This window comes from Balaenoptera ricei, chromosome X (assembly GCF_028023285.1).
Source record: "Balaenoptera ricei isolate mBalRic1 chromosome X, mBalRic1.hap2, whole genome shotgun sequence".
Lineage (NCBI taxonomy): Eukaryota > Metazoa > Chordata > Mammalia > Artiodactyla > Balaenopteridae > Balaenoptera > Balaenoptera ricei.
The window spans coordinates 107,555,314-107,581,382 of NC_082660.1; the positions used below are offsets into that span (position 1 = coordinate 107,555,314).

The following is a 26,069-nucleotide window of genomic DNA, read 5'->3' on the forward strand; positions in this document are numbered from 1 at the left end:
CAGGAGGCGCGCCAGGTCCAAGTTGGATCGGAGACCGTGTCTTTCTCAGCCTCGTACTTGAAATGACCGAAAGGAAGGATGACAGACCACAAGATACATTTCACTGAGTGGCCGTATCACCAACACAGTCAATTCTGCTTGTGTTTCAGGTGCCTTCTGTGCGTGTGTGTTACATATTCTATACTATTGGGTGCTTACTGTTTCTCGTGTGTGTATGTATGTACATACGTACATATACATAATATCAATATATGCACAGATGTGGGCGTCTGTGTACATGTAGAATATATAGGAATGGCTCAAATCGAATTACATATTTTTTTCTGAGTCTATCCTGATTTCAAATAAAAATCTAAGTGGGACGAGAAGAAAAAGCACCAAGTATTCAAAGTATTTCCTATGCAGCTGACAGTGTTTTTATTTTAGTGTTGTCAGATTTAGCAAAAAGAAAAAAAAATACAGTAGATTCGCTTACATTTGAATTTCAGCTAAACAATGAATAATGTTTTAGTATAAGTACGTCCCATACAATAATAATGTACTATTAACTATTTTCTACTAAAGATGAGGAGATAGCCAATATTATACCTCCTCCCTCCTCTCCCACCACCTCTAAAATTTATTCCTTATATTCTAAGGCTTTTCACTTGCTGTTAGAGAAAATGGATTGGGAAGCAGCCCCTGATATCTGGAAGCTGGCTAGTGCTCAGGCCATGTTCTTCTGTTGAACATAAACTCACAGAACACCAATCTAAGACAAGGTCACTAGGTGACTGACAACGTGAGACGAAATAAGACCACTTCATAATTTTGTCTAAGCACAGACAAAAAAAAAAGTCACTGTGCCACCCAGAAAACACCAAACACCCCCTCTCTTGGCCAAAATGGGTGACTGCTACTTTATCAATTACAGCTTTATCCTTGCCCTAGTCTGCCCTCCCTATATATGAGGTTATTGAGATGCCCAATCATACAATTGCCCCTGCTTTCTGACAGCATCTGATTTAGAGCGAACTGCCACTTCCTTAGACCCTCCCGTAAATCACTCAAATACTATAGTAGGTTCTTTCTAGCATTCTCTTACTGAAACACCCCATGGTTCCCTATGGTGTTCATTCTGCCTGCCTGCAAAGAATAATAAACCCAACTTGTCAGCTATGAGTAAGTTCCTGATGGTCTTTGGTTGAAGGGCATTGACATGTTCCACTGCCTAGAGTGCTCTTCCCCAGATATTTGCATGGCTCTTTCCCTTAGTTCATTCCGTTCTTTGCTCACCCATCATCTTTTCAGAGAGGTCGTCCCTGACCACACTATTTACAATAGCACCCTCATTATTCTCTCTCCCTTTATGCTATTTATTTTTATTCATAGCACTCATTACTATCTGATATTATGTTATATATTTAGATAATATGTTTACTGTATGTCTCTCCCATTAGAATCTAAGTTTCATGAAGACTGCGACTTCATCTTGATGATGATTGTATCCACAGTGTGTAGAGCATTGCCTGGCACAGAGTAGGTACTAAGTGATATGTATTTAATGAACAAATGAATGAATGGATTTTTATTGTGTCAGGGCTTATAATAGTTTCATTCTATCACATATTCATAACCTTGTTGTTTGGTCTTAGTCCTCCATTTACATAGACTGGCGCACTGCAAAATGTCCATTCTTAATTCTTCATTTTGACTCATTTCTTATCAGATTTGATTTCATATTGCCAAGTAATTTTTCACAAAGGACACATTTGTAGTATATTCTCTCAACTTTTTTCATATTAGAAATAAGCTACCTGTTGCTTTTGGGGGGTAGATTGTATTATTGTCGGCAATATCCACTTCCTCTTTCTCAGTAGGAGGGTTATATATCCTTATCCAATTGACTTTAGAAGGTTTTAAGAAGAAAAGGAGAATCAGCCGTATCAAACAAGTCACTTAAAGAGAGAATTGTTGGGATAAAGCAGAAAAGGGGAGAGTGATGAAAAAGCAAACATATATTTAGCACTTACTGGGTTCCAGACACTCATTCATTCAATATTAAGTAACCATATCTGTCTATCATCTACCATCAAGGCAGGCTTCACAAACATGTTAGTATTTGAGTTGTGTCTTTCTTGAAGACCAGGCACTTGCCAAACAACAGGAGAGGCACAGTGTGAATACAAAAGGAATGGTTATTACAGGCTCAGGGTTCCAGGCACAGACATGAAAGCAGTAAACAGCATGTCATATTTTGGAAACTGTAAGCAGTTTGACACTATCGGTAGTTAACTCATTTAATCCTCAAAACAACTCTATGGGAAGGTATTATTATCTCTATTTTACAGATAAAGAATCAGGCTCAAGGTCACACAGCTAAGTGGGAGTACCAGAATCCCAACCCACTCACATCTGCCCAAGTCTTTGTTTTTTCCACTATACCTTACTGTGGTTTCTTTTTATACTTGTGTAGTGACCTTACTAAATCTGTGTAGCTAAGCATAACTCAGTGGAAGGGCTCTAGGACTGAATGAATGCCGTTTTTTATCTTTTTAAAAATTTATTTATTTATTTTTGGCTGCGTTGGGTCTTCGTTGCTGCACGTGGGCTTGCTCTAGTTGCGGCGAACCGGGGCTACTCTTTGTTGCGGTGCGCGGACTTCTCATTGCGGTGGCTTCTCTTGTTGTGGAGCATGGGCTCTAGGCACGTGAGCATCAGTAGTTGTGGCTCGCGGGCTCTGGAGCGCAGGCTCAGTAGTTGTGGCGCACAGGCTTAGTTGCTCCGCGGCACGTGGGATCTTCCCGGACCTGGGCTCGAACCCATGTCCCCTACATTGGCAGGCAGATTCTTAACCACTGCGCCACCAGGGAAGTCCCGGTTTTTTATCTTTTATCATCATCAATTAATATATATTAAGCATCCACAAGATTCTTGACATTTTAACACAGGAGAGGACAGTTGCTGGCCTCATGGAATTCATAATCAAGTTCAAAAAAGGCAAAGGCAAGCAAACACTGACACATGGTTATAAAACCTGATTCCATTATCAGCCAATCAAAAATCTTTTTAGAATGTGAAACAATTGATACCTCCAAATCCATTTGATAAAGGTTCTTGTCTTTAAAAGCTACTACGTTGTTTGAAGTAGGGTTAAGCCTGCAGATGAAAAGAAAGTGAAAGGTGAAATAACTTGTTGAGAAACAGAAAATTAATGAAACTTTCCAAAGACCTTGTCCCAAAAGCAGCTGTTAAGGCCACTCAGATTTCTTGGTCTGCTCTGCTTTTCCTACCAAAATATTCCTTTCCTGATCATTGGATCCCCTTTAATTATAGGTAACTTTTTTCCTTTTAAATTCTTTTTTTTTATTTGAAGTATAGTTGATTTACAATATTGTGTTGTTAGTTTCAAGTGTACAACAAAGTGATTCAGTTATATATATATATATATATTAATTTTTTCAGATTATTTTCCATTATAGGTTATTATAAGATATTGAGTATTGTTCCCTGTGTTATACAGGAAATCCTTGTTGCTTACCTATTTTATACATGGTAGTGTGCATCTGTTAATCCCATACTCCCAGTTTGTCCCTCCCCCTCTCCCTCTACCCTTTGGTAACCATGAGTTTGTTTTCTATGTCTGTGAGTCTGTTTCTGTTTTGTATATAGATTCATCTGTATTATTTTTAGATTCCATATATAAGTGATATCATATAGTATTTGTCTTTGATTTATTTCACTAAGCATAATACCCTCTAGGTCCCTCCATGTTGCTGCAAATGGCAATATTTCCTTCTTTCTTATGGCTGAGTAATAATATTTCATTATATATATATACCACATCTCTAAGCCAATCATCTGTTGATGGGCACTTGGATTGTTTCCATGTCTTGGCTTTTGTAAATAGTGCTGCTATGAACATTGGGGTGTGTGTATCTTTTTGAATTAGAGTTTTTGTTTTTTTCCTGATATATACCCAGGAGTGGAATTGCTGGATCACATAGTAGTTCTATTTTTAGTTTTTTAAGGAACCTCCATACTGTTTTCCATAGTGGCTGCATCAATTTACGTTCTCACCAACAGTGTACGAGGATTCCCTTTTCTCCACACTTTCTCCAGCATTTATTATTTGTAGACTTTTTGATGACAGCCATCCTGACTGGTGTGAGGTGTTATTTCATTGTGGTTTTGATTTGCGTTTCTCTAATAATTAGTGATGTTGAGCATCTTTTTTTGTGCCTATTGGCCATCTGTATGTCTTCTTTGGAAAAATGTCTATTTAGGTGTTCTGCCCATGTTTTTGATTGGGTTGTTTGTTTTTTGGCTATTGAGTTGTATGAGTTGTTTTTATATTTTGGATATTAACTCCTTGTCAGTTGCATTGTTTGAAAATATTTTCTCCCATTCTTTTAGTTTTGTTGATGGTTTCCTTTGCTGTGCATAAGCTTTTAAGATTGATTAGGTCCCATTTGTTTATTTTTGCTTTTATTTCTTTTGCCTTGGGAGACTGAGCTAAGAAAATATTGCTACGATTTATGTCAAAGGATGTTTCACCTATGTTCCTTTCTAGGAGTTTTATGGTGTCATGTCTTACATTTAGGTTTTTAAACCATTTTGAGTTTTTGTATATGGTGTGAGGGAGTATTCTAACTTCACTGATTTACATGTAGCTGTCCAGCTTTCCCAACACCACTTGTTGAAGAGACTGTCTTTTCTCCATTGTATATTCTTGCCTCTTTTGTCATAGATTAATTGACCTTAGGTGCATGGGTTATAGGTAGCTTTTAAATTTTAGCTTAGTTTTTGCTGAGTTAGGGGCTGAGCGACATGGACAGAAGGGAAGAGACGGTTTCCTGCACTTCGAAGTAATAGGCCTTCATCATACCTCAGTTGTGGCTCCACACTTTTAAAGCCCTTTCAGGAAAGGGACAAAGGGAAGGCAATTCTGTTGGGGGCCTTGGTGCTGTTGGTGCTGGTGCAAAAGAAAATGTATTGCATCTTACAATTTACTGAGAGGTAACCAACACACATTTGATGTCAAGAGTGGCAGCTACTGCCACTGTGATCTGTATTTCAAAGAAATGTCTCATTTTAGTTTTAGTCAACTAAGCTACTGAAAGATAAATAGATCCTAAACTTTCAAAATGTACTTTGTCTTATTTCCTAAATTTTTTTTTTTGCTACTAAATTTTGGGGGAGGATGACTCAGAAAAATGGTCATTAATCTGCTAACTAGTTTTGTTAAGTGCTCAGTTACCAGGAAAATACTACCATCTGTCTTAGTTTCTTTTACAACAGCACACTCCTATTTTCCATGAAATGTTTTTATATTAGACAATAAAACTTTCATAATTTTAAGGCATAATCAAAAACTAATAATGCAGTAATTCCCACATAGATTGTTTTCCCACAGTACCAAACCTTGGAGAAATGCCTAAGGAATTTCATTTGGATTTCTTATCTCCATGTGAAAATACAGCTGTATTACACTATTTTGATGTCATGCTATGTGGCTTTACTTTATTGAGGAGAATGTAGAATAGATGAGAGATCGATAGATGATGACATCTTTGTCTGATTTTATGTTGAAGAAAATTAGAGATAGTTAGTAGATCTGTTTTTATTCTGGAATATCCTGGTGGACATTCCAACTGAATGGTAAATAAGTGCCAATTCAAGTTTTCGGAAACTGATGCAATATTATCCTATACATATTTTTAAAAAAGAAAATGAAGGTAGTAAATGGCTCTAATTGTTGAAGAAAATGCTGCTATTTTGTTCTTTAGTTGAATATAATCAATAACCAGCCTAAAGGGAAATATTTTGCTCTCCAAACACCCATCCCATTGCTTCATTCATCGTGGTACTCAGTCGGAAGTGTATTACCAGAAGAGTTTTTAAAATTACCACAACTCATTCATATATTCATTCACTAAACAATTATTGAACACCTACTATGTTCAGACAGTAAAGCCCTCTGAGGAGGAAATGCTATGTAAATAAAAATAATAAATTAACAATGCAAGTGTTAATATTATTTATCTTTCAAGATGCAGCTCAAATTCAGTTTGCTACTCCTTTCTCTGTGTTCTGCACCTTAAAAATATTTTGTCTATGTTTGAGTACCTATCTACTGAGCTCTTTGAAAAGGTAGAGACCTTGGTTTATTCATTTTTGTATTCCACAGAACCTAACATAAGATTTGGTACAGATCAAACAGGTGGTCAGAAAACGATAGGTGAAATGAAGGAATTAACATAGTGTTGCATCATTTAGTATTCAGTTAAGAAGATAGTACTTGTCCAAAAACTGAATTTATTTCTTCAAAGTAGATATTATAATGCAGTTGTTATCGTGTTATCCTAGAACTTGGATTATCATAAATCATAATGAGTCGATACATTGTTTGATTATATTTATTCTGATTATATTTCAAGGTGGTTTATCATCTAACAAACAGGCTATTAAATAGAGCAGTTTCAAACTTTCAAAAGAAATGAAACCCGTCTAGTCTCTCAAAGTTTTTACTCCCTAGAAGCTTACACGGAACGTAGATGAAAGCGACTAGCTTCCCTCGCATCCCAACCGTTTGTGACCGCATTACCCCGTCTTTCCCTTTCCTTTTTCCCACCCTTTCGCCCTCCGGAAGGGGCCGAGCTCTCCCGGTACTTCCCAGTCTTCCTCCGCCCCCTGCGGAAGGAGCCGAAGGCGGAGTGGGGCGCCGAAGCGGGGCGGCCTAGCGCTCGGACCCCTCCGGAAAGAGCCGAACCGCACTCGGAAGAGGAGGGCGCCTTTGCCTTCGGCGACTGGCCCCCGCGCGGTGCCCTCTGTCGGCGGCTTGGGGCAGCTGTGGCAGCGGTGGCGGCGGGAGGCGGTAGCCGCGTCGACGTCGACCAAGACTGGAGCGACGTTTAAAGAAGGAGCCGAGTCGCCGCGGAGTCCGGCTTCTGGTTGTTGGAGGACTCCCACCCTTCCGCGCGGCCCGACGACGAGAAGCTGCGGCGCCGGGAAGCAGGTGAGGAGCCGGCCGCGACCCGGGAGGGGGCGAGGGATCGCGCCTGCTTCCTCCGTCCCTGGGCCGCGCCTGCCTTCGCTTTCTCCTCACTTGAACCAGGAAGCGGCGGAGACGGAGTCTCCGCTCCTCCGGCCCTTTCTTTGTGTGGGCCCGGGAGCGAAGGAGGGGACGAACCGGGAGGGCCGCGGCGCGGTCCCCTCCGCCGTCAGGGGCCGAGGGGCTGCCGGCGCCCGGGGTAGGCCCGGAGCGTGGGGAGCCCACCGCGGAGAACCACTCGGCGTTTTCCTCGCCCCTCTGCCTGCCTTTTTGCGCCTCTTTTCCCCTCCTAGCCCTTACTTTGATTTAGAGCTTTTCGGCCTGGCCCATCCTCCCCTTCCGTCCCCTTCCCAGGGCATAACAATGCCGCCTGCTTGGCCTCATCCCCTCCCAACACCCCACCCTCCGGTTCGCCACCTTCTACTTTCCCCGGCTCGCCTCGCCTTACTACCCCCGCCCTGACTGTGCTGGCTGGACCTCCATCTGTATTTGCGTGAAGCTGCTTTTCCGCGTGAATCGGGGTTAAAAACCTCGGTTGCAGCCGGCCGGGTGCGAATGGGAAGAGGGGGTGGAGGGAGGAAGATGGGGTTCAGCTGCCGCAGGGAGCCGCGTGTCGGTTGTTTCAGTCTCGCGGGTGGTGTTTCTCTTTTCCACCTTCACCTGCCCTCGGTCAAGGATTTGTCTCACAGGAATGAGGAACGGCTTTTCCACAGTCGGGTCGCAAATCTTGGTTGGGGTGGGTTCAGACCGATTTGTGCTGTTCCTGGATCCACCTTAACAGGGAAGAGGAGGAAACCTAAACAACAAAATGAAACCAAGTCCCGGTGTCACCTGGACACGTACCTTTAAATAATTCCCCCATTGGGAACACCCATTTGCAAATGACAAAAATAGTGGGACCGTATTCAGAAAACCTATCTATCCACTGAAAAGGGACTTGTGTCGAAATCCCCATATTTCGGAAGCCCAGGTTGCTGGCTCGCTGTCCAAAGGTCACCCTTTCTGATGAATGCCTTTATGGTAACCTGGAATTCCTTGGTACCGTTAACAAGCAATGCCTTATAACATGATGTTTTAAATCCTTGATTTCTAGACTTTTCTCCTATTTTTTGTTTTTAAGCTATTATTTTGAAAAATTTAGAAGATATTTGAGACGCCCTGTCTTCCACGTGTATATAACTTAAGAACTGTGACAGTGGTACTATTTTGGTAACTCTAAAGAGAAAGAATATTAGCAATAAAAAGTGTTTCTTTACCAAAAGTACTTATCAACTAATTTTTCCCCCGCTTATCTATTTTATTTTATTTTATTATTTTTTAACATCTTTATTGGAGTATAATTGCTTTACAATGTTTAGTTTCTGCTGTACAGCAAAGTGAATCAGCTATACATATACATATGTTCCCATATCTCCTCCCTCTTGTGTCTCCCTCCCATCCTCCCTATCCCACCCCTCTAGTTGGTCACAAAGCACCGAGCTGATCTCCCTGTGCTATGCAGCTGCTTCCCACTAGCTATCTATTTTACATTTGGTAGTGTATATATGTCCATGCCACTCTCTCACTTCGTCCCAGCTTAACCTTCCCTCTCCCCGTGTCCTCAAGTCCATTCTCTACGTCTGTCTTTATTCCTGTCCTGCCCCTAGGTTCGTTAGAACCTTTTTTTTTTTTTTAGATTCCATATATATGTGTTAGCATACGGTATTTGTTTTTCCCGTTCTGACTTACTTCACTCAGTATGACAGACTCTAGGTCCATCCACCTCACTACAAATAAGTCAATTTGTTTCTTTTTATGGCTGAGTAATAATATTCCATTATATATATGTGCCACATCTTCTGTATCCATTCATCTGTCGATGGACACTTAGGTTGCTTCCATGTCCTGGCTATTGTAAATAGAGCTGCAATGAACATTGTGGTACATGACTCTTTTTGAATTATGGTTTTCTCAGGTCAACTAATTTTTAATTATATATACATGTATTTATTTATTTATCTATTTATTTATTTAAATTCCGTGTCATTGTTACTGGATATATCTTCTGCAAAGTGCCAAAAATTGTTTTGGGGGTGGTACACAGCAATACTATTTATTGACAGTCCCCCTCCCCTTTTTTCTAGAGTGATGTCTGCTCTGTTCCAGTAAGTTTATATCTTCATTTTCAGTAGTTCATTTGGTGTGAAGAAAGTTCTCATATCAATGCTCATGATTCTTTACCAACAAAATTAAATGTGTCGTGTTTTCATGCAAATGAGCTTTAAGAAATGGTAAACTTTTCTTTTCCTTTGTTTTATTTTTTCACAACAGCATCTGTTGACTTCATTTGGCACTCTGTTTAACATTCCGCCTCTGGAGATTGTAAGGGTAGGCAGGTGAGGGGAAGTGGCAAGGGGAAGAAGAAAGAGGAGAGGGTAAGAAAGGTGTTTCATAGTTTATCCAGATGAGGCATCCCAATCAAAATAAGAATAGAAAAATAATAGAGGTAATAATTGCCAGTGTTTATAAATGCTGATTTAGTCACTGGCTGCAGGGAATAGCTGTAGAATATGTTCTTAAAGATAAGTTAAAATTTAGGAAGACTACATATTTTGGACTCAGTGTTGCACACACCAAGCTTTTCTGACATTCAAAACATTCATTTACAGGTGAAATAACTTTTATGTGTTCATGATAAGATTTTTCTTCAAGTTTTTTTTTTTTTTTCTTCAAGTTTTAAGACAGTTAAAAATTAACTCTTCCCCCTAAATGTCTTTCTTATTTTCCAGTCATATTTTAAAGAGCAGAAAGACAATGTTGGCTTCTTAATCACAAACAACCTCTCGGTTGGGGGAGCATGAAAGTGTCCCTTGAGAAAAATTGCTGAACCCCATGCAGTGCAAGTTTTTCTTTCATAGAGTCAGGTGGCAGAGTCCGTATGGGACAACCAAGTCTTTCTATGTAAGGATTCTGTTCCCCTTTCAGTCACTGGCTCGTTGCAGCAACATCCTCTTGGAAGCCAATCTTGTTCACTTAGAATCACTCTTTGAAACGCTTCACAATCTCAAAGAGAATCAGTTTTGTTTTTTTTTTAAAGAGAATCAGCCAGGTTTTTTTTAAAAAAAAGTAAACTCTGTATTGAAATGTAAGTTACATACAGAAATGTGCCCAAATCGTGAGTTTGTAGTTTGATATATTTTTACAAAGTGAACACACCTGTATAACCAGAAAACAGAGCAAGGAGCAGAGCATCACCTGAACTCCACAAAGCTTCCTCTGTCACTTCTGTCCCTGTCCCCGAAAGGGCAACCACTATGTGGACTTCTAACACCAGGGATTAATTTTGTCTGTTTTTGAACTTTATATAAATGGGGTAATATAGTATAAAAACTTAACGTCTCCAGCTTCCTTCAAGCAATATTCTGTTTGTAAGACTCAACCAAGAACAACAGAATTTTGAGGCTAAGTTACATGAGCGGTGATGTCTGGTCTATAATTGTTTTTTTGGGGTGTTTTTTGCCTGATTTTGACAAGTATTTATGAAAAGCCAAAACCAAAACTCTCAGCCTTTATTGGTGGAAGTTTAGCAAACTAGTGCAGATAATCTTGAATGGAATACTTGGAGGAAGTAGAAACCACCACGTCAAATTACTTCAGAAACATTCAAAAGGCCAGGTCCAAGAGAATAACGGAAAGCACTCACACAATTTCAAGTTTGACACAGTGTATTCCTAGTCATGGCAATACAGTGACTCCCTGATATAAAAACTTTGCAAAATTCTTCTGAGCTTCTTAAATTCCCTGCAACTTAGAGATACTATATAAATATTCACAGGATTTTCCAAAGCAAAAATTGCTGCTTTTCTTGGCTCCCGACAAGCAAACCAGCAAGAGACTCTACTGGAACAAGATGCAAAGCACAATCATATTGAATTTGAACATCAGTTTTAAAACCGATTCTTTATAATTTCTGGAGCTAGTAATCAGAGAGGCAGCATATTAATGAGACTATGCCAGATAGTTTAGCTCTTCCACTTGGAATTTGCTTCTGCTTTTAAAAATAAAAATAACCTGTAATACAAAAAAAAATTAACTCTTAACTCTTCTTGAGGAGAAAATCCAAAATTGGAACTAAGAAAATTAATTTTAGTCTTTAAAAATAGCTTAGTGGTGATGCACGTATCTAAGATTCAAAGGAAGAGATTAATGTTCAAATCTGTAGATCAATTTAAAACTTGCTTGTCTCTTCTCAGGGGAAGGTCATGAGATTTGACACGTGGTCCAAAAACCAGCCTGTAAGAATAGTTTATATAAAAACCAAAAAGTTGTGCCAAACTTTGGGTAAAACTCCAATAAACTAGTTAATGATGCTGTAGCTGAAATTCTGAATGATGAAGTGCTTTTGTCTTTCTTTCCTAATCTCCCATCCTCCCCCTCCCTTTCTCTTACAGGCATGGAGAGTAGAAAACTGATTTCTGCTACAGACATTCAATACTCTGGCAGTCTGCTGAACTCCTTGAATGAGCAACGCGGCCATGGACTCTTCTGTGATGTTACCGTTATCGTGGAAGACCGAAAATTCCGAGCCCACAGGAACATCCTTTCAGCTTCTAGTACTTACTTCCATCAGCTCTTCTCAGTTGCTGGGCAAGTTGTTGAACTGAGCTTTATAAGAGCAGAGATCTTTGCAGAAATTCTCAATTATATCTATAGTTCTAAAATTGTTCGTGTTAGATCAGATTTACTTGATGAGTTAATTAAATCAGGGCAATTATTAGGAGTTAAATTTATAGCAGAGCTTGGTGTCCCGTTGTCACAGGTTAAAAGCATCTCAGGTACAGCTCAGGATGGTAATGCAGAAACCTTACCTCCTGGTTCTAGTGACAAGAACCTTGAAATACAAAAATCAAAAGATGAAGCCCAAGAAAATGGGGCCACTATAATGCCAATTATAACAGAGTCTTTTTCCTTATCTGCTGAAGATTATGAGATGAAAAAGATCATTGTTACCGATTCAGATGATGACGACGATGACGTCATTTTCTGCTCTGAGATTCTGCCTGCAAAGGAGACTTTGCCGAGTACCAATACAGTGGCAGAGGTCCAGCCTAACCCAGGCTCTGTTGCTATTTCAGATGTTGCACCTTGTGCGAGCAATAGCTCTCCCCCTTTAACAACTATCACACCTACTCAGAAACTTCCTACTTCTGTGAATCAGGCAACTCTGAACCAAACACAAGGAAGTGAAAAATTGTTGGTATCTTCGGCCCCAACACATCTGACTCCCAACATCATTTTGTTAAATCAGACATCACTTACTACACCACCAAATGTCAGTTCTTCACTTTCAAATCATATGTCTCCTTCAATCAATGTACTTGTGCAGAATCAGCAGCCACCAAACAGTGCTGTTTTAACAGGAAACAAGGCCAATGAAGAGGAGGAGGAGGAAATTATAGATGATGATGATGACACTATTAGCTCCAGTCCAGACTCGGCGGTCAGTAATACATCTTTGGTCCCACAGGCTGAGATCCCCCCAAATACCGCTTTTGATGGATCGTTGATACAGAAGATGCAGATTCCTACACTTCTGCAAGAGCCACTTTCTAATTCTTTAAAAATTTCAGATATAATTACTAGAAACACTAATGATCCAGGTTTAGGATCAAAACATCTAATGGAGGGTCAGAAGATTATTACTTTAGATACAGCTACTGAAATTGAAGGCTTGTCGACGGGTTGCAAGGTTTATGCAAATATTGGTGAAGATACTTATGATATAGTGATCCCTGTCAAAGATGACCCTGACGAAGGGGAGGCCAGACTTGAGAATGAGATACCAAAAACATCTAGCAGTGAGACGGCAAATAAACGTATGAAGGTAAAACATGATGATCACTATGAGTTAATTGTAGATGGAAGGGTCTATTATATCTGTATTGTATGCAAAAGGTCATATGTCTGTCTGACAAGCTTGCGGAGACATTTTAACATTCATTCTTGGGAGAAGAAGTATCCTTGCCGTTACTGTGAGAAGGTATTTCCTCTTGCAGAATATCGCACAAAGCATGAAATTCATCACACAGGGGAGAGAAGGTATCAGTGTTTGGCCTGTGGCAAGTCTTTCATCAACTATCAGTTTATGTCTTCACACATAAAGTCAGTTCATAGTCAAGATCCTTCTGGAGACTCAAAGCTTTATCGTTTACATCCATGCAGGTCTTTACAGATCAGACAATATGCATACCTTTCTGATAAGTCAGGCACCGTGCCTGTCATGAAGGATGATGGTATTGGGTATAAGGTTGATGCTGGGAAAGAACCTCCAGTAGGGACCACATCTACTCCTCAGAACAAGCCAATGACCTGGGAAGATATTTTTATTCAGCAGGAAAATGATTCAATTTTTAAACAGAATGTAACAGATGGCAGTACTGAGTTTGAATTTATAATACCAGAATCTTACTGAACTCCTTTGAAATATCAGAAAGTTTTGGTTTGGATTAAGGGTCAGGGCTTTCAGAAGACCTGTAAAACAAAGGTGAAGACAAGTTGATTTGATCTGCCATGTCATCTGAAGGTAGTCTAGTTGGATTATTTGTTGATAATTTTTTAGAAGCAAATTATTCTGAAAGTTTGAATAGAGATTGAGAAGTTTTTCCCCCCAAGTATCCATTTTTATAGTTAGCTTTCAGCACATTTAAAAGAGGCAAAAAGAAAAAAAAAGCTTGGAGAGATAGTTTCCTGAATAGAATTTGAAGCAGTCTGAATGTTCTTTGAAAATAACTGGAGTTATTAGCATACCCTAGTATATCTTGCAACTTTCCCCTTCCGTGTTAGCACTTTACTGATGAATTCTCAATTTTCTTATTATTGAGACTATAAATGTGTCGTGTCTTGTATATGGCATAAAAAGTAAACAAGAACTTCTAAAGTTGTCCTGGAAATTTTCAGAATAAGTCTCTGCTTGGTTGTGTATTCTGCTAACCCAAATGGATAGCAACCTCCTGCCCCTCATGAAAATGGCCGTGCAGACAAATCTCTCGTTTGAAGAATGAAGTAGTTTTAGCTAATTAGAATTAAACCTTGCTTTTATTGCCATAGTCTGGAAAAGACCTGTGGCTGGACTACTGTATATATACCTTTGCAATGTGGTTTCCGTGGGCAAAAATACTAAAGGAAAACAAATCTCTGTAGTGCAGACAGGAAGAGGTGAAATGTTCTATCGCATTTGTTTTGAATTCTGCACTCTTATATGATAGCGACAGAGAATGGAAATAAATGGAGATTTCCTTTTTGCTTGTTATGGTTAAAAATATTCCCATGACATTTTTCAAATTTTGAATCTGAAAGCCACCAAATTAATCTTTATGTATAAATCTTTATAAATGACAAATTTCATAAATGAGACGCCTATATATTTTGGGCGGGAGGCTACTGGCATATATTTTTAAATGTTCATATTACTTAGAATCTCTAATAGGAAGTTTTTATTTGACATAGTTGAATCAGTGATCTAGTATTTTCCTTTCAGCAAGACCTTTTAGGTTTTTACTCCTTCTAAAATAAGTTCCATTCCATCTGCAAATTGCTGCAGTATTATAGCAATCAGAAGCTATACGTGGAAGTTAAATAGGCTTGTTGATTCCCATTTATCTTGAGAACAATAAATACCACCTTTCTCCCTTTTAAAATGACACATATTTAAACACTTAGAAAATAAAGTCAAAACTTATTGAAGTGCTAGTACTAAAAGGGAAGCAGGTTGGAACAAATATATAGCCTAGCATTTATAACAGGATTGACTTGTTGAACTTCTGTAAATGACTTTTTGCAAAGGAAAAAAATTAATAGATACTGAAAATGATTGTTGTGCATAGTTATTAGTCATTTGTAACCTTGCTTAAGTATTTCTTAATTCAACATAGATATTTTCTTTCTCCCTAACCACGTATTTTTGAAAATAGTCTATTTCTTGACTTTGAACTTAAAGCTTTAATCATAATTTCTCATGTATATGTCATTCTTCTGACAGTAATCTAGATTTGAAGATAATGGTTTCAGTGTTCCTTAAGATGGTAGCTGAGGGTATCAGGCATCAGTATTTGCAGTAATATGAGAAGAAAGAAAAATAGTATACTCCTTTGCTTTACCAAGGATTAGAATGATGTGCATCTTTCTGTTTTCTGTTATGTGAGTTGAGACCTTAAGACCATTTTGTAAACTAATCCTTGGAAATTTTTAAATTACCTTACAACTTAAGAGTCTGATCTCTGGAATTGCAATATCTGTTTCCTTTCTGTGTAGGTACTGATAACATTACTCTTTGACTATAGGGTACACTCTGAAATATTTTCAGTGGAAATTTGTTTGTTTCATTAATGCTGTTTTACAAGTTAGACATAATTCTTCTACAAGTGTGAATGATACTGATACTAGCAGAGCTTCCAGTCCTTTCAGACTTAACTGCTAGATAAATTAGTTTGTCATAATAAAACTTGGTGGTTTCTACAAGGCCATTATGACAAACCAGGAGTTAATTCTATAATGGAAAACTATCCATTCTTAATTATCTGGATATAATTATTTGCTGCTGCTGTGCTCTATGTAAATTCTGAGCATGAAATTTCAACTTTGCCTACTGAAGGTATCTTCTAGAGTTTTTTGGGAGGAGGAAAACTGGAAAAATCACTTTAAATTGCATTTTTGCCAGAAGACTTTTACTTGCATGTATGTCAGGGTCTTCTGTTTTTCTACAAGTCTCTATATCCAAAATTCAGAATTCATGCGGAATACTCCTTTGGGATTAAAACCGTTCACCCCCAGTATTTATGGGGTTGGAAATCTGTGGCAAGAGGCTGTTCAAAGCTTGTCATGGGGTGTTCCTATTTTATACTTAGTTTTCTGGCAGTTGAACTTCCTTTTTTTCCTTTCAAGTTGGCCTCAAATTTGCTCCTGTGCTAAATTACCTATAAATATTCTGGATAGGAACTTTGAAATAGCAATTTGTTAAAAGAGATGACAGAAAATGAAAGTGCTCAAACTAAGCAAAGATTTTTAAATGTAGCAATCTTGCAAGATTCACTTTAGAATAAATCTTAAATGATTATCATTTTGGTGGTAATGATCCCCCCCACACAACCACTATGAGGAATTGATGCTGGGTTTTTCCCGTTGTACCAAAAAGATAAAACAAATGGTAAAAATGATGAAGGTATTTTGTATTGTCAAGGCGTGCATATTCTAAAGAATTAAATACTAATTCAGCAGCACTGGCTTTCTCATCTCTGTCAATCATATGAAACCTTGTTCATTTCCATCCAATACTGTAATGTTCATACTTGTTCACTCTTCTCTGTCATGACTTTAAGTTCTACTTTTCATTAACCGTTACCTGATATTAGTTCGTAGAGCTTCTTATGGCAAAAATAAAATGTTTTAATTCTGATTTTTGAGTGCATTTTTTACAAGATGATCTTTCAGAAATTATATATCTATCTTATGTTCTGTTGTTTTTCAGTTTTTGTAGCAGGAGACTGGAACTGTATTTCTGATGACAGCATGACAGAATTTCCCATTAGGTTTTATATGTTGGTTAATCGCATGCCCATTTTATCTTGAACCATAATAGTCAAAAGTGATTCAGCTGCTGTCAGTTGCTTTAGAGTGTTTGTGATACTTCTGTTGATTCCATGAAGACACATGTAAGTTGATAAGGAGGAGGATAGTTTTATTAATTTGAAACATCACAAAAGCAGTCTGGGTTTCCAACATGGCAGTGATACAGATTTTAAGCAACATCCAGTTATACAGGTTCTGGATTAATATTTTAATGTTCATGCCCAGTTCAATACTTTAAAGCAGAATTAGGAATAAAGCGGTAAATATTACAAAATGCAGTCAAGGTACATTTTGGAAATACAAATTCCTTCATTACAGCAAATGTTTTTGCAAAAGAGTAAAGCAGCAAATATTAACTTTTCTAAGGTAACATGCACTTTTTATAGTTCAATGTGATAAAAAAACAAGCTGCTCAAATTAAGTGTTACAAAATCTATACTGTTTCAAGTTATTTTGTAAAGTAAGAAAAATACATAGAAATGAGTCATAGAATCTTAACACTTTAAGAAATGTGATAAATGTAGGATATACTATGTAATGGTGCCTTTAAAAAAATTAAATACCCATACACGTTCACTAAAGCAAAATGTAAAGTGTAAACAGCAAGAAATTTCATTATTACAAGTTGATATTTGTATAGTAAGTCAATTGGTTATTAGTCCCTTTTTGAAATCCAATAGAATTTTAATATGCTCAGAACTGTAGAAAATAATAGTAACTTTATATAACGCAAAAGGATTATAGTTGTTCAGATTTGAAATCCGGATGAGACATCAGTCGTGATGCCGAAAGTTAAACTGAATGTTTTGCAAACATTTACTGTGAACAATGAGCACACTGGTTGTACCTTGGTAACTCTTGATGGCTGGGTGTCTACAAGGTAGATGGGAGCACCAGCATTTGCCTGCTACCGCTAATCCATGGCGTTGGGAGGTAGCGAAATTGGCTGGAAATTTTTCCTGTATGCGTTCTGTGTTTGCAGAACTGTCTAATTAGGTACCCTCCTGTAGCCCTGTATTTTTATGTTGTACAAGTGTAGGATTATCAATCTTCCTTTAAATCAATCGATTCTCAGGTTAACATAAGATCACAATGAAAGTGTTCATTCTGAAGTGAAGGCATGGTGCCGAAGTGTTAAATTCATCAGATTGAGGTTTAAAGCTGTGTATAATTAAAAGAACTGTACAAATACCTACCACAATGTGCCAGATGGATTTTAAATCTACGATAACACTTAAGAATTTGTCAAGTTGGCTACATTTGAGGTATTGCAGACAAAGCGGCATTGTAACACTTTCATAATCTTGAACGCTGTCATGACTGGTCTCAACAGAAAAAAGGACCAATAAGAGCAGTGGCATTAAAATACAGATGATTCTTTTGGGGGTGGGGTGCAGGATACGTGCGGTTTGCTGGGATTGAAGCACAATATTTGAAGATAAACAGTCACAAAGATTAGTAACAATCATAACACGACCCAAGAACCTAATCTAGCATTTTTGAACTCAATTTTAACCGTAAGATTTGTATCTCCTGCAGCAAATGCAACATGTAGTAGAACCGCTGTCTCCTAAGTTACCCGATGTATAACTGAGATCCACTTAAAACATCTCACATGTTGTTCTGTGTATTTCAGTGCCTCTTGAACAATCAATCCTGTTCCCCACTACTCAAAGGACTATTGCACTTTTCCCTTTGGGAGGTACCAATCACAGAAGCTGAGCTGAATGATCACAATAGCCATTTTTACAATACAGAGAAGAAAGGAGTAAGAGACATGGGCAGCTTTTTTCAGCATCCAGACACAAGCAAACAAAATCTTAGAACTCTCTGCATTGGAACTACCGTGTAGCCCCATCATCTGGGAAATTTTCCTTAGGGACTGACTTTAGTGGTAGGGAAAGACAGGGCCTATAAGCCAGGTGCTTCAACCAAGGTGCTAGGGTGGCGATCTGCCAACGGCCGGAGGACAACACTCCATTTACACAAAGTGAAGCAGATGGCAACCACACTTCTGCTGCACACAGAGGCGGGGCCATAGGGTAACGCAGGTCCAAACAAGACAAGCTGCTTGCTGGGATGGCTCTCCAGCCTTGCGTTGCCCTTCTTGGAAGTGCTGGGCTCAGTCTAGCCACCCCTGCTCTGCACTGATAACAAATAAGCTTCTTCCCTATCTTTCCTTAGCCTGGCAGGCCATTGCAAAACTTTATGCATAAGAATCACACTTTAAAGTTTGTACCCTACACACTTCCACTAAAGCAGAAATACAAAAGCCACAATAATCTCAATAGCCAGCAGACATTCCTCTTTAGGGGCTGTAAGGGGGTGGCTTTTCAAAAGGCGGATAGTAGGGTGGAGAGTATCGGGGTGGAGCACTGGAGGACCACATGTAGCTGGGCGAAGGAGAGGCAGACTGGGGCTCGTCAGAAAGTCCAGAGGGAGGGGAGGATGGAAAGACACTGGAATGCTGTGTAATCAAAATAGAACAACATCAGTTTAGGCAGTGAGGTTGCGATTCTCCAATGTCAGTCATTATTTTAAAATGAATACGGACCCAGTGTGTTTCTGTTTGGAACAACCAAGAGTTCCTAAACCTCGCAGGGTTAATGAGGGGCATGAAACTGAGCTGGTCCCACCTTCTCTCAGTCACTCAGGCTGCAGAGCTCATGCAGAGAGGCCTTGGAATCCTCCCCCACCCCTCCCTTTGGACCCCCTCATTCAGTCAGTTACCGAGCCCTGTTGCTCCTACTTCTGTGTCGTCTCTGGAATCCATCACTCCCTTTACCACGTTTATAACTCAAGCCTCCAACAACTACCCCCTGAGCCATGGCAACAGCATCCCAACTAGTCTTCAAAAAGGTAGTTTGGGCCTTAAGGATATTTGAGGTTAAGCCATTAATACCTGGGAAAGTCTTTGCTACAAAAATATATCATCACAGAGCCCATCTCACAGACCAAAACAAAACAAAAAAACTAAGGTCAGAGAGGTTAAATGGCTTTCTTGGATCTGGGGTCTTCTAACTCAAAGTCCAACAATTTCTATTTCATCTTAACTGTGGCCCACCACCCCAAAATGCAGGGTATGTTGGAGGGCAAAGAGGAACAAAGGCGTGGAGGTGAGAATCACAAAGATAAGAGTGAGGACCAATCTACCAGGTTGCAGGGACACTTTGTGTTGTCTAACTTTTGTAGTCTTTGGGAAGGGAGCGAGATATGGGTTAAAAAAATACCCAGTGAATTGGCGTGTTAGGAGTCATCTGCCACTTCTCTTTCCCTGGCCCGTGTATACCCTCGACCCTAATGATTTTCCTGCTCAAGGAGAGTTGGCCTGTTTTGTTCACTGCTCTCTCTCCCAGAACTCAGAACAGTGCTTGGCAAGTAGGAGGTACTCTAACTTCAGGAGCATAGAAGATGAACTTGGCATGTTTTTTAAAAAAATAAAATCTATTTTCAAAGACTACGGTCACATCTTGTGGGTACTGTTGCCTTGCTCCAGTGGTGGAGCATGGCTGAGGCCTGAAGGCTGGAGGGGTCTATAGGGATGGCAAGAGGCAGGAGGCCAGTTTTAGGCTCTCAGGAAGAGCAAACGTAAGCTAACGAACAGGGCTGCAGAACTGCAATTTTCTGTTGTGCCTTAGCTCTAGGAGGAACTGCTATATTAAAAAAAAAAAAAAAGACCCACTTACATCAAAAAATTTCTCAAGAGTTCAAGTGCTGTCTGGGGAGGTCAATGCCTTTTCTTTGTTCTGCTGGCCGGAGTCTAAGTAGATCATGTCATTTTCAGGCCTAGAGCAATCTAGAGTCAGCCTTGCCATGAGGTATATGGAGCCTGAGACCAGTTGGCTGATTCTCCTTATCACCAGTCCTGACCTCTGCACTCCTTAGAGAGGGTTGTCCTGGTTTCTAGGTCTTGCTTGAGACACTGAAATCTCCATCTCCCACCACATAATGTCAGGACTGAGAAGAGGCCGTAGCGGCCAACATCCCCTCCTTCCCCATCACATCCATCCTTTCGAGCTGAGAGAAGGAATGACAGGGTCATAGAAAGCCTTTAAAGACAAAAGAACTTGAGGCAGTGGACTCGAGACAAGCCAGATTCCTTTCAAAAATCTCAAAATTTCTCCTCCCTCCAGGAGGAGGTATGCTTTCTAAGACACTGGAATCGTGATTTCCTAGTTTTCCACTCCGCACTGCACAACTCTCTCCTCTCTCTCCCTCCTCTTCTTTTGCTTTCCTCAACTAAGAACGCTGTCCTCTTAAACCAGAGAGGAGAGCAAAAACCCACTAGGGACAAGATCTCTGTGGCTGGGGATGTGCCACTCTGCCCTTCCAAATCCCGTTCCAGGATAGTGAGAGCCAGGACGCCAGTTCTCTGTGGCCCAGCCACAGAAGGGAGGGGCAAGTTTCTGACGGTGGAGCTAAAGGCCGTTCTGTCCTGAGAGGCAGTAAAAGGCTGCCGTGGGCAGCAGCTGCCGTGGGTGGCAGTTGTACACTTTGATAATAAGAGGGGGTGGTACAACGGCCTTGGGTTTTCACTTCTCAGTTTCATGTTTGGGAAAGTATTAAGGGGGAAGGGGGTGGGATGCTTCTCACTTCCCTTTGAGGATGCTGGGAGTCTTAGGGATAAACTCGAAGGGCTCCTGGCAGAGTTAGGGAGCTAACTGGCTGCAGTCCACACACACCCCTGGGATTTGTTGCGGGTGGGGCGGGGTGGGGGGCGCCCACCGTACCAGTGCATAGTTTCCTAGCAACAGGCAGGCACCTTGGGAAAGATCTGGCTTTGTTGCAGCTGGGGAGCTGGCCCGGTGCATTTTGCTTCCTGCCTAAGAGTCGACTGGACTAGGGACAGGCAGCTCAGAAGAACAGAGCTTTGAATCCTTTCGCACCACAAAGCATGAAAAGCATGAAAAGCATCTAAATAGCCTACTGCTGGGCCTCGTCAGCTCGAGCGAGCTTCCCGAGCTGCTGCTTAGAGGCTGGGGTGGCCTAGGGCGGTGGAGCTACAGAGGAGGGAGCCGGCTCTCTCTCCCGCCTCAGCCTGCCCCTCCCTGCCCCATGCAGACCCACACTCCGCAAGACCCTTGTGCGTTTCTGCCACGTGTGCTTCTCTCTTCAGAAGCACTGGGAGGCAGTGACTCCAAAAAGAGCCCCGGAACTGGCCGGGTGATAAAGGGTACCAGCAAAAGATGCTGTGTCCCAAGGGTGAAATCCAGGGTCTCTTGGTTCTTTGCATTCCCCCTCTGTTTCTGACCCAGAAAGCAAAGCCAGGGGAGACGGAGAGAAGAGTGGAGAAAAGGAAGAGGAAGAAAAGGGGAGGGATCAGAAACAAGAGAAAGGAGGAGAGGCAAGGAGAACCTCAGCAGGAGAGGGGAAATAAAAAGTTGAGTGGCGGCAGCAGCGGCAGCCTCCTAAGGCTCTCAGCAACCTGCGCCATCTACCGCCTCCCCCCGGACTAGCGCGACCCTCTCATTCAAGGGGCCCCATTTATAATGGGTCCTGTTCAGTGGCTACGACGAAACCTAGCGTACCTTCATGTGATTTAATAAAGAGCATAAACAGAGGTGCTCGCATTTTGCAGAGGCTTTTGTTTTAAGCTAAACTTGGCGATTCACCAAATGGCTAGAGTGAAATAGGGGGTCTGGCCCAGTAGGCCAGACTAGGGAGTATGGCTGGAAGCCTTAAGGGATTTACCCCAAAGCTACACTGGGTTGAATTTCCCAGCAGAAGTAGAAACGGATGCTTTATACCCTACAGGATATGGACTGCTTGGCCATGGGGAAATGAGTGCAAGGGGCAAGAGAAGTGAGCGCTGGGGAGGTGAGCAAGGAGGCACCAGCAGTCTTGGCTTCTAATCTTGGACGCCTTGGAGTCCAACATTTGCAAGAGTCACAACATCCTCAGGGCCAGCTGACCAGACCCACGTCCTCGCTCCCGTCTGACCACAAGAAATGTTTCCCAAGCTTCCTGACTGGACAGCTACCCAATAAGAGCATGACTTTGAGGGGTGAAAACAAAACTCTATAAATCTCCTCTTCCTTCTATCAGCCTTGGGATAAAAAGGAAAGAGAAGTCTTCAAAGGCAGTGACATAAATAGTCCTATTTGGAAACGACCAGAATGGGGAAGTCATTCAGGAGAAAGTCTAGAAAGGTCAGTTTTCCTGCTATGATTTGGGCCCTTTTACAATCTGAGATGAGACTAAGGGAGCTCTGGCTTTTGTTTTTTTTTGGTAGGTCTGTGCTTCTGGTGGTTTTATTGTCAGAGGTGGTGTGCGTTTTGCTGACTGCTTTCTATTTATCTGGGAACATAGCAGATGTTCCTTCATCCTCTTGGCTTTCTTGGGGAAAGACTGGTATTTCCTCCTATGAAACAATAAGGGAATGGAACTTGGTGAACAAAAGAAAGCTCCACTCAAATACTAAAGTGAAATACTTTGTAAGTTCTAGAAGGAAACAAATCACTTAAAAACATACACCTTAAAACCCATAAATTTATAAAGTCTCCAAAAAGGAAATACAAAAGACGGCTTGAACCTACAGAAAGAACCAGAAGAGGTATAAGAAGTGTCCCAGTAGTCCTTGGAGTGGGGAGCAATTTAATAACATAATAAGAGAAAGTAAAGGGAATCCCCTGGCAGTCCAGTGGTTAGGACGCCACGCTTTCATTGCCAAGGGTGCGGGTTCAATCCCTGGTCAGGGAACTAAGATTCCACAAGCCGCGTGGCACAGCCAAATGGAAAAAAGAGAGAGAGAGAGTAAAGAGACCCTTTCCGAGTCATGATTAGGAAGTCCATAATTTAAACCAGTAGAATGTGTAAATATCCTAAAATTAACTGGGGAAAAGATCAATGCTATACTCAGACTTACAGCTTCTCCAAAGAATCCCTCAAGCCAATCTCTGGCATCAGACAGACCTGGATACATATTCTTGTCCTCCACTTACCATCTCTGTGACTGTGGAGAGGTTACTTACTTCCTCCATGACTCAGTCATCTCAACTTAAAAATGGCAATGACAAGAGTATTTCCCTCAAACGACAAAAATGAGATAACTGTAAAGCACTTAGCACAATGCTTGGTACATAGTAGGTGCTCATTGAATAGGAGCTGTCATTAAAAAGCAGAGGCTTCCACAAATCCCTGAAGTGCCTGCTTTGAGCCCACGGTGTAGGTTTGGGTTAGGCGGCTAGATTTGGATCCCTTCTCTGAGTTAGGTACCCTGTGTCTGGGTTTCCATAGCACTCTGGGTAATAGTCTACTTACTGTTTTGTCCCCACTGCTGTCCCCTGACCAGTCCCCTTCAGGTCCCTAGACTGGTCTCTTAATGCAGGGCCTATGTCTCATTCAATCTCTACATCCATAGCTCCTGGCCCAGTTCCTGGCACATGGGAACACAGAGTCAACACTGACTGAACTGAAACCAACAGCCTGGGCCACCACTGGCATTGGCAATCTTGTTTTCATGCCTGGGGTAGTGTTTGAATGAGGAATGATGGACAGAGAGATGGCCCCATCCCCTAAACAGGGGCTTCCTATCTTAGAGTTTGCAGCAGCCATCACCAAGGAGGTTATTGTTACTACTTCAGGGGTTCGTTATAAAGTGAAAAGTCCTAAAATCAATATAGTCAATATAATTTACTTCGATATAAAAAAAATGGAAGCAGCCTCTTGGGAGCCACGCATGGCCCCTCTGCCCCAGGATGACTTTTTATTATGGGCGTCCCCAAAGAATGGTGACCCTCCTGTGCTAGGTTCAACATCCCTGCATTCTTTTAAAGGACTCCTTTGCCTCTGTCACTACTGCAATTATCTATGCCCTTTTAGAACATATTTGTGTTTTCCGGTCTATATTACCTATTTGGGGAACAAGTTCCCTGATTTGTCTACCCGTGAATACAGTAGGCTTTAAAACAAGTTCTAACATCTTTTCCCAAGCTTTAATGGATGCCTCCTTGTGCTGGTGCTGTATTTTATGACAGCAAACAAATCCATCTTCACACTATAGATACGTATTCCTATTGCCATATAGAGTCCTAGACCTCCCCGTACAGTATGTAAACCAAACCAAAGTACACTTTATTCAACTAAATAGGGGGGTTTTCAGTTTCAATTATTTTGTTAATCTGAAGTGGAAATTAGGTTGCCCAAGGGCTCTGTTTTTCTAAACTGGCTGGTTAATTGGAACCACCCCCAAACAGTCATGCTTTTATGTCCCCTTGGAGCATTCAGGGCTCTTGGTCAATAGAAGTAAATTCATTATGAGCTTCCCTCCTTTCAAAGGCATTTCCTTGGTCCCCAAACTTTGAATTAACCAGATTCGAGTGTAATCCCATCCTTCTGTGGTCCAGGGTTTAGGGTCACTGTAAATGCCTAAAAGACTGTTCCGTTTGTTTTCCTGAAGTGTCTAGTTCAGTGCTCTGCATACAATGAATTCCTTTTAATTATGTGCCTTTTGGGTTCTGTTCTTCTGTGCTTAGTCTTAGCTCAAAAGGAAAATGGTAAAGGGCAAATTTGGTAACACTTATTTCTGACCCACGTGATAACAAGGCAAAAAAGGGGAGGAGGGTGTATAAAAAATATTTTCTCTGCAGAGTCCCAGTTAGGAAGTCTGGAGGAAAAGAAGGGACTTCTTCCTCATTACAGATTTGATTCAAACCCTTGTGTGGCTCAGAATGCCCTTGTGCTAAGGAGCAGGACTAGGCAGGCCTCTCCCGGTGGCAGAGAAATGGAAAAGGCCCCTGTTGGACAGGGGTCCGTGGTGACATACTCATGAGTACCTCGGTGTAGGTCAAGGCAACTTGGGACACCTGGATCCTATCTCCTCTCCCCTTTTCTTCCCTCATTCTGTTTCTTCTCCTCTTGTGTCTTTCCCACCCTCCCCATCTCTCCCATCATTGCCTGCCTATGCAGTCCTTAAGCTAGTCACTGGTACCCACAGGCTGCTAAAGGCCCTCAGGGATAGAGAGCCTGGCTACGTCATATATATTAGAAAGGGTCCATAATTAGGGAGAGAACGAGACAGCATGAGCGAGAGCAAGGGTAATAGAGAGTTCTTTTTCTCTCAAAACATACCTGAAAGTCATAAGCAGAATAAGGTGGCAGGTGAGGAGGGCTATGGTAGTAGGTATTATAGGATGCCACTTGAGGACGAGCGTAGTAAGAAACAGTCGGATGGGCATTTTCAACAGAACAGTTCAGTGCTGGGAGAGCTGGGTTCTGCAGAAAAACATAAATTAGAAACAACATAAACGTTCATCACTAGGAGAATGGTTAAATAAACCATGTACATTTGTACTACAGAATACTATGGAGCTATTGATAAACAATGATGTGCACCTATATTTAGTGACAGGGAAGTTGTCCAGGATATATTGTTAAATTAAAAAAACAAAAACAAGCCATTGGCAAAACTATGGAGACAATAAAAAGATTAGTG

At 40.8% G+C, this 26,069-nt stretch overlaps 2 protein-coding genes across 8 annotated transcripts in view; one reads left to right on the forward strand and one right to left on the reverse strand.

Annotated features, from left to right (window-relative positions):
- Positions 1-7: 7 nt before the first annotated feature.
- Positions 8-16,434, forward strand: ZBTB33 (zinc finger and BTB domain containing 33). Of its 4 annotated transcripts, none has more exons than XM_059911273.1 (4): positions 8-158; positions 1,440-1,518; positions 6,632-6,997; positions 11,464-16,434. In XM_059911273.1, the coding sequence occupies exon 4, from the start codon at positions 11,466-11,468 to the stop codon at positions 13,482-13,484; it is 2,019 nt and encodes a 672-aa protein (XP_059767256.1). In that variant the 5' UTR covers positions 8-158; positions 1,440-1,518; positions 6,632-6,997; positions 11,464-11,465; the 3' UTR covers positions 13,485-16,434. The 4 variants fall into 4 exon arrangements, with proteins under 4 accessions (XP_059767256.1, XP_059767258.1, XP_059767257.1 ...); XM_059911275.1 differs by having other exon boundaries at positions 8-149; XM_059911274.1 differs by lacking the exon at positions 1,440-1,518.
- An 838-nt stretch (positions 16,435-17,272) lies between these two features.
- TMEM255A (transmembrane protein 255A) overlaps positions 17,273-26,069 on the reverse strand; it is a 47,287-nt gene continuing 38,490 nt past the window's right edge. For 2 of the 4 annotated variants that reach the window (XM_059910348.1, XM_059910347.1), the window contains 2 exons: positions 25,706-25,849; positions 17,273-18,048 (listed from right to left, as the gene is read on the reverse strand). In XM_059910348.1, the coding sequence (XP_059766331.1) occupies positions 17,713-18,048; positions 25,706-25,849 (480 nt within the window). In that variant the 3' untranslated portion in view covers positions 17,273-17,712. Of the gene's footprint in view, positions 19,104-25,705; positions 25,850-26,069 lie in introns of all 4 variants that reach the window. The other 2 variants (XM_059910350.1, XM_059910349.1) reach the window with 1 other exon arrangement.

Coding starts and splice junctions, on each gene's coding strand:
- ZBTB33 (XM_059911273.1), top strand. CDS start 11,466: ATGGAGAGTAGAAAACTGATTTCTGCTACAGACATTCAATACTCTGGC.